This window comes from Dipodomys ordii, unplaced genomic scaffold (genome assembly GCF_000151885.1).
Source record: "Dipodomys ordii isolate 6190 unplaced genomic scaffold, Dord_2.0 Scaffold120, whole genome shotgun sequence".
Classification (NCBI taxonomy): Eukaryota; Metazoa; Chordata; class Mammalia; order Rodentia; family Heteromyidae; genus Dipodomys; species Dipodomys ordii.
The window spans coordinates 3,095,811-3,104,580 of record NW_012267336.1 but is presented as its reverse complement, the minus strand read 5'-3'; the positions used below and the strand labels follow the sequence as shown (position 1 = coordinate 3,104,580).

Below are 8,770 nucleotides of genomic sequence, written 5' to 3'. Positions count from 1 at the left end.
CCTGGGTTCAATTCCTCAGCACCACATAAGCAGAAAAAGCCAGAAGTGGGGCTGAGGCTCAAGTGGTAAAGTGCTAGCCTTCAGCTGAAGAGCTGAGGGACAGCACCCAGGCCCAGAGTTCAGGCCCCACGACTGACAAAAAAAAAAAAAAAAGAAAGAAAGAAAATTCTCTCCAGATACAAACAGCTTCTACAGGAACAAGTAGCTGTTAATAAAATACACTGAAGTAAGAATACAATAGTGGAATAAGGAACAGGGTAGAGAAAGTGATTACATAAAAGATGCTTCAGAAAAGGCTTTAGAACTCAGGGTAGAAGCATTTTCAAGGGAGTTTTAAAAGGGTAGGTGGTAGTTACATTACCACTTAAGAAATGTGATTATGGACCATGTGTTAGGACAAAGGAACATAGGTGACTGGCTTGGGTCAGAGGTGACACAAAGGCAAAAGAGGGTACAACAGACACAGTAGTACCTAATGGCAAGGGCAGGTCACCGAGTTTCAATAACTCAAATCCTAACTGGAAAAGCCATGGGGTCAAGGGAGGACACACTAGATAAGCAGATGCACGTCCATGCAAACAGATTCAAAACACTCTGCTTCCTCTCAGGGGTCCATTTCTCAAGAGCAGGGCTGGATTTATGGTAACATTTTAGATCTAAAAATACTATCAAATATGTTTTCACAAGACAGACTGTCAATGTCTGATAGTTCTAAGCTTGGAAGTGCTAATGGATATCCTTATAATGGGAAAAATTGAGGCAAAAATGAGTCAGTTCCATTGCCTTTCGATCCAGGAAGAACATGTTTCCCACCTCCCAAAACAAAACAAAACACCCCCCCCAAAAGGGGGGACTCTATATAAGAACATCTAAATGCTGCTTTAACTCCCAACACCCACATGTGTTTACTGCCTCCTGATGAATTTAGAGAAAAGAGAAAAAGAGAACCTGCCACATGTGAGAGGAGCCAATAGTGGCCTGAGTTAGCCAGGTGGCAGGTGATCACATTGAAAAACAAAGCTTGCCTGTCAATCCTATCCTTAACACACATCAACCAAGTAAACATTGTCACAAACTGCTGTGGCAGTGTAAGGCAACATTATTCTTGGCAAACTGTACTTGACTCAATGAAATTTCTGCACTGCTGTATTAAATTCATAGAACACACCAAAATGCTGAGTGAAAAAAACACATGTATCCTTGTTCTTCAGGTAACTTCACTGTGTGCTAAACTGGTGTGCTGCTTACCGTGGTCCAAGATACAAAATACACTGTTCTTCCCTCTGCATTTTTTCCAGGGCTTTGTCAATTCCAATTGGAATGTCGTGGTCTTCTCCTTCACCAACAGTGAATACCACATCTCTGCAATCAAACATCCTTCCACCACAGCGGCCTTCCAGGTGGACTGAGGGTGGGAAGACAGGAGAGTCACAAAGCTGTTCCTACCACTGGCGGATTTAGTGAAGTGGTACATGGTGGCCACAAATGTAACATGTACCATTTCCCTTTTCTCATTTCATCGAGACACTTGCATTATGTCTTGTTGAAGCTTAGCCACCCAATCTGAATGTTAAGAACAACCATATTTTCCATTGTTTTAGATTAAATGTATAACTACTGATAGTTACATCAGTAAGACAGCTTACAGATAACAAAACAAATTTAGAACTGATCTAAGCCTACTAGGTGACAGATTCCTTACCTGCAAAACAAAGTCAAGATATGTTGGATAATTATTAAAATGCCACAAACTTAAGTTTGAATATATAATGGCCTCCATCTGTAATAGCATCTTGGCTTCAGATAATTGGGCACGAAAACCAAGTGAGTGGTTATTTCCCCAAGAAGACACACAAGTTAATTGCAACCCTTTGTTTTTTGAACGTCTTAATGGCATTCACAAATATTCCTGATTAAAAGTAGAAAATGTAAAGGCAATAACATCAACTGGGTCCCTTAGTGGTAGTAATACATGCAAAGCCTGGAGGAATCAATTGTGTACTGCAACTTCACAAATTACTTAATAACCTCAGTAACATGCTAAGAGTAAAGGTCAATTTCTTGGGGTTTAAGTCACCACACTGTCCAATTTCACTCAGCCTATTCCCAGGGTTAATTCGTGTCAGATCTTATTTCAAGAAACAATAGTTAAACACACACACGCATATTTTCTTCATCAGTTAAGACTCATTTTTCTAGGAAAAACAATTCTCTGAAACCTTCCAACTACCTTTAGTGTTAATGGTAATTATGTTTTTTCATTTAGGTCTTCGATTCAGTAAGAAAAATGGTTGGCCTGTGAGATAGTGTATCAGACACCAAGCAATATAATTTCTCTCTTAGAAGAAAATTCTTCCCCTGTTCTCACTGTATTTGATGTCGGTGCCCTGCATCTTGTATAAACACTTCTCTAATTTGGGGAGAGGAAGGGAAAAAACAAAATGCTTAAATAGGGATACAGTTTAACCCATTGTAACAATGAGATGTACAAGACACTATGTTGAGAAACAATTTAGGCTGGGTGGGGGGAGTATGTAGTTGTGGAGGTGGGAGGGAAGGGATGGTAGGGGAAAAATAAAGGAGAAGGCAGTAATGCTTGGTAGGAAATGTACTCATTACCTTGCTTATGTAACTGTAACCCCTCTATATAATAAAAAACGTATTAAAAAAAAGAAAATTCTTTATTATAATGGCCTATATGCAAACCTGTAATTTCCTAAAAGACTTCAAGGCTGGCTGATTATTTAGATAAGATCATTTGGTCTTTTATATTCATTACATGTCTAAAAACCAACTATTACTTTACAAATACAAACTAAATCTCTTTTTTGGGGTAGTGGGGAGACAGTCTCACTATGTAGGCTAGGTTGGCCTTGAACTTAGATCCTTCTGCCTTAGCACCTAAGAGCTGAAATTACAGTCATACCAGCCTAATTTAACTCTAAGATGTCAAAGGCCCCTTGAAAGCTCTAAAATTCTGATTCTATGACCCAGTAATATACATCTCAATAAAGTCTAAAACTAGCTTCAAGCTTTTTTTTTTTTTGGTCAGTCATGGGGCCTGAACTCTGGACACTGTCCCTCAGCTCTTCAACTCAAGGCTAGCACTCTACCACTTGAGCCACAGCACCACTTCTGGCTTTTTCTGCTTATGTGGTGCTGAGGAATCGAACCCAGGGCCTCATGCATGCAAGGCAAGCACTCTACCATTGAGCCATCTTCCCAGCACTTCAAACTAATTCTTGTGATTAATCCTTTGATCATATTGCCCAGACATGAAAAATGATATAAACTTTGAAGAGAAAACAGCAGTGGTATAGATACTGGGTCCAAATGTCACTGGGATATTTATGTTTTAAGACCTTCCTGATTTGCTCTCATCACTGACCCAGGCTAGTTGAGGAAATTTGGGTCAATCTACAAAGGGTCTGAATCTTGAGTTTGCTCCTCCCAACTATGACTAATGCTAGACTCTCAGTGTAGAGGCAGCATATGGCATTTATATTCCATCCTCAGAAAAGCAAATATTCCCACTATATTGTATTCATTATTGGATCTCTCTAAATAAGTTAATCAGTAAATTCAGTAAGTTGCAGTAAATTCAAAGTTCTTCTGAACATTTAAAAAGTAAATTTGACTATCTCTGGGAATGTAATAGCTTAGTAGTAGCGCTCTTGTCTAGTACATGCAAGGTCCTAGGTTACACCCCTACCACTGCAAAAAGAGAACACACACTGGGCGCTGGTGGCTCATGCCTGTAATCCTAGCTACTCAGGAGGTTGAGATCTGAGGATCGTGGTTCAAAGCCAGCCCAGGCAGGAAAGTTCCTGAGACTCTTATCTCCAACAAAACCACTGGAAAACCGGAAGTGGCATTGTGGCTCAAACAGTAGAGCGCTCACCTTGAGCTGAAGATCACAGGGACAGCGCCCAAGCCCAGAGTTCAAGCCCCTAGACCGACCAAAAAAAAAAAAAGAGAGAGAGAACATACACACAAACAACAACAAAAACCAACCCCCCCCCCAAAAAAAAACAAACAACAACTTGATTTTTTCTTTTCTTCAGGGCTAGTACTCTACTATTTGAGCCATACCTCCACTTCCGGCTTTTGGTAGCTTATTGGAAATACAGTCTCACAGATTTTCCTGTCTGGGATGGCTTTGAATCATGATCTTCAGAGCTCAGCCTCATGAGTAGGAAGGATTACAGGCATCACCAGCATTTGGTGATTACTTTCAAATACATGAGTATTAGAGGTTTTAGGGGGAGTCTAAGGCTTAAGATACTTTTCTGAAATATATGCTGATATTTGTAAAGGGGTTGAAAATTCCTAAAGTTTGTGCACCTAATTTTTTGGGGGGGTTGGGGGGTCGGTCATGGGGCTTGAACTCTGGGCCTGGGCGCTGACCATCACCTCTTCAGCTCAAGACTAGCTCTCTACCACTTGAGCCACAGCGCCACTTCTGGTTTTCTGGTGGTTTATTGGAGATCAGAAGCTTACATACTTTACTGCTAGGGCTGGCTTTGAACAGAGATCCTCAGATCCCAGCCTCCTGAGTAGCTAGGATTACAGGCATAAGCCACCAGGATCTGGTGATTACTTTCAAATACATGCATATTAAGAGGTTTTAGGGGGAGTCTAAGGCTTAAGATACTTTTCTGAAATATATGTTGATTTTTATAAAGGGGTTGAAAGTTCCTGTAAGTTTGTGCACCTATATATATTTAAATATGTGCAAGAAATTTAATTTAGACTAATGGCTACATTTTTCATGAAAAAGGTTTGCTGAACAAAGCGAGTTTCAATCCATGTATTGTATAATATTCCCAGTATTGAGATTTATTATACCAGTAGCTCACAACTTAGTTAAACAGATTTTTCTTTTTTGGCCTGAGGTTTATTGTTAGAAGGATCTTCCTCCCTAAAGGAGAATACATTTAGTAGGGAGGAAATTATCAGTACATTTGTTGTGGCTTTGGGTTGATCAAGTTTGAATGTGTTTTCAAAACAGGAAATCCAAAGACTCTGCAAAGGATTCCTGAGTGTGTGTCAGTTTCCTAGATGGGTTTTCAGCTCACATGTACTTGAAATGATATAAATAATTTGAAAATTTCCCTTTAGATTTCTTCACCCAGCACTAGGGGGAAATAAGAAAGACTGCTTACTAATAAACATGTTGAGAAAGACAAATGAAGCAAGAAGAAAAAAAGAGAAAAAAAAGTACAATCTTAGTTACAGCTGGTCTCCGAGACAACAAATGGTGGATACAGTGTCTGTGGTCATCTAATAGAAAGGTTAAAAAAAAAATCTGTGGTGGCTCTTATAAATAATACCTATGTGTATACTATTTCCCCCCAGTATATCAAATTCTCTGAAATTAAACCTGAACAAGCAGTAGCTGCAATGCCATAAAATCTAAGTGATATGAAGACATACTTATATGTAAATACAAGCCTCCACCTTGTAACACTGATGATATCTAGAATGTCAGAACAGTGGAGGTATCACAGCCTCAGGGCACACACATACATACAGTCCATTGATGCTTTACATCTACAAGCAGCAAAGGCTATCACTTGCCCAGTTAACTGGTTTCTAAACTTGGAACACTGGCGTGACAAGTTCTACAAGGCTGCTGACAAGTACTCCCAGCAGTAAGGAGCCCGCCCACAGCCACGATCGTGGCTCTCCTCTGGTAACATATGTAGAGGTGGCCCAGCTCCTGTAGATCCACTTACACTCCTTTCCTAACAATTGCTATCAAAGAAAACCGTGGCAGCTCTGGTTGCTTTTGACCTTGTATCTCTTAGTGCAAATACTCACGTAATAAATATTTAATAATAACAATCATGACTCATTTGAAAGCTCAGCCTCAAGGGCTCAGGAGGTCTGTTGCTAATCTCAACCAGCATGATTGATGGGAAGTACATGATCTATGACGTGGCCAAAGTGAATAAAAGTACATACAGGATGCTTCTACTTAGGGCTTTTTTGGTTGAGAAAGAAATAAACAAGTTAAAAAGAGACATTTTCTCTTGACTTAAAGTCTTTGTAACTTGAAGGAGGGGAGGGGGACGGAGGGAGTTCCAGCAAACCTCACAGAGTCAAACCAAACCAAATTACCCAAGTTTAGCTGCGCAATCTGAGTGTAACCACATCAAGTGTGCCTGGTCCGCTGCAAAACATCATTTAAACTGGAGCCTCTGACTTATTGTTCTCTTACTGCCCTAGAGCAATTTTGTTTTGAAGAGCACAGAACACCCTGTTCTGAATGTGGCTGGCACATGAACTCAATGTGCTGACAGCAATTTGTACTCCGATTAAAATAGGGGGAGAAAAGGAAAGAGTGCACAGCAGCAACAAAGACTGGAATGCAAGAACCCCAAAACTGCACAATTTGTATTTTAGGAAGCAAAACTGAGAAAGAGGCTCCATAACTTTAAAAAAAAAAAAGTGCTGTAAATGCTCCAGCCTAAAGACGTTAGCTCTGGTAAGTGTTTTTCCCTTTTCTAATTATAGTAGTTGGTGTCTGATAGCTTTGCACTCATTCCCAAAACAATTACTGGGTCAGAGGGATCTGGATGGGAATGCTTTAACGGGCATTACTACTAGACAAGACCGGTCATTTGGCCACAGAAAACCAGGTTGCAACAGGTTACTCCCACTCAGCAATGTTTCCTCTGTTGCCTAATTCCTGCCAATAACTTTCTCTGTGTCTCCTGTCTAAGGGAGCACATCTTCTGAGAGAGTATGATATTCTCTCTCTCCTCTCTTTCTCTCTCTCTCACTTGCGAGTGCGTGTGTGCATGTGTGTGCATGTGTGTGTGCGCTTGCTATAACTGGGACTTAAACTTAGGGCCTGTGTGTGTGTGTATGTGTGCACTATAACTGGGACTTAAACTCAGGGCCTGGGCACTGACGCTTAGCTTTTTTGCTCAAGGCTAGTGTTCTACCACTTGAGCAACAGCTCCACTTCCAAGAATAGGATCTTAATAACCCCCTGAAAAGGCAACAAGACTTATGGAACTGAGGGACACATGATAACGGAGGGCAGGCATGGAACCTGGCTACTGAGATAGGAGAACACTTATGTAAGTGATTTCTATTCTGTGGTCTAAACAGGAAGCATACACTCAGCAGATAAATTCTCCACCAACACAAACTTATTGTTCTTGTCTTCCCAGCAGTATAGAACTTGAGTTAGACAGACCTTTATTGTATACTGAACTGATCCATCCTGCCACTTAATTGATATGACTTCAGAAATTAAATGATCTCTCAGTTTTTTCATCTGTAAAATAGGGATAATACCACTAGCTAACTCATAGCTATTGAGAGGATTAAGTTAGAAACTCAGAAGTTTGGGGACATAGCTTAGTGGTACAGTGTTTGACTACCTGGCATGAGATCAATCTGTAGAACCACAATAAATAAACACACAAACAAGATTTAATTTGTTCTAAATTAAAGCTTCAGCTAAATTAAAGTTTTAGCTGAATACAGAATTCATACATTCATTCATTCATACATCCATATGGGAGTCTACCATACCCAAACACTGTTATATTGGATATTGAGATGTACTCAATGTTAGTTATGAGTATTGTCCTGTGATAAGTATTAAATTATACTAGATTAAGCATAAGAAGTCTGCATAAGAAAACATTTATTTTCTCTTTTTTGCTGGTCCTAGGGCTTGAACTCAGGGTCTGGGCATTGTCCCTGAACTTCTTTTGTTCAAGGCTAGCACTCTACCACTTGAACCACAGGACCACTTCCAGCCTTTTCTGTTTATACAGTACTGAGGAATCAAACCCAGGGCTTCATGCATGCTAGACAAGCACTCTACCACTGAGCCACATTCCCAGCCCAAAAACATTTAATTTCAAAGCATGTGTACAATTGCTAATAATAAGGCAATGTCTTTGTACATTATACAGTGCCTACCACAGATTTTAAGACCAGAAAGTAAGCCAGGCGCCGACGGCTCACGCCTGTAATCCTAGCTACTCAGGAGGCTGAGATCTGAGGATCGAGTTTCAAAGCCAGCCAGGGCAGGAAAGTTTGTGGAGACTCATCTCCAATAAACCACTAGAAAACTGGAAGTGGTGCTGTAGCTCAAGTGGTAGAGCGCTCACCTTGAGCTGAAGAGCGCAGGGACAGCGCCCAGGCCCAGAGTTCAAGTCCACGACCGACACCCCCCCCCCAAAAAAAAAGAGGCCAGAAAGTAGATACTTATTTAATGACTAATCTGAACATAGGGCATTAAGGGTGATAATTTATAATAATTTTTCCTTTTTTGACTCTATTAGTCAGCATTCCTATTTTAATAAGCCCCAAGAGGCTATTAAAATACATTATTGATAAGGAGCTTTTGTTTTATAAAACTATCCTGAAATAAATGATCCATTGGTTATTTTTTCCTTTTGGAACAAGAAAACACTATTTTCAGCTAGGCAATGTGGCTCATGTCTGTAATCTAGTCAAGAGGATGAGATCTGAGGATTGTAGTTTGAAGCCAACTGGACAGGAAAGTCCCTGGGGCTCTTATTTCCAATTAACCACCGAAAACCAGAAATGGAGCTGTAGTTCAAGTGGTTCTATGCACTAGTCTTAAGCAAAAATGCCGGGCTGGGAAGGTGGCTCAGTGGTAGAGCGCATGTCTTGCATGCCAGAGGCCCTGGGTTCGATTCCTCAGCACCACATAAGCAAAAAGAAAAAAGCCGGAGGTGGCGCTGTGGCTCAAGTGGTAGAGCGCTAGCCTTGAGCT

At 40.5% G+C, this 8,770-nt stretch overlaps 1 protein-coding gene across 1 annotated transcript in view; it reads right to left on the bottom strand.

The window, feature by feature from the left end:
* Positions 1 to 8,770, bottom strand: part of Fkbp5 (FK506 binding protein 5) — a 104,073-nt gene that overhangs the window by 21,061 nt on the left and 74,242 nt on the right. The window contains exon 6 of the mRNA XM_013029625.1: positions 1,249 to 1,405. Coding sequence (XP_012885079.1) covers positions 1,249 to 1,405 — 157 coding nt within the window. The remainder of the gene's footprint in view (positions 1 to 1,248; positions 1,406 to 8,770) is intronic.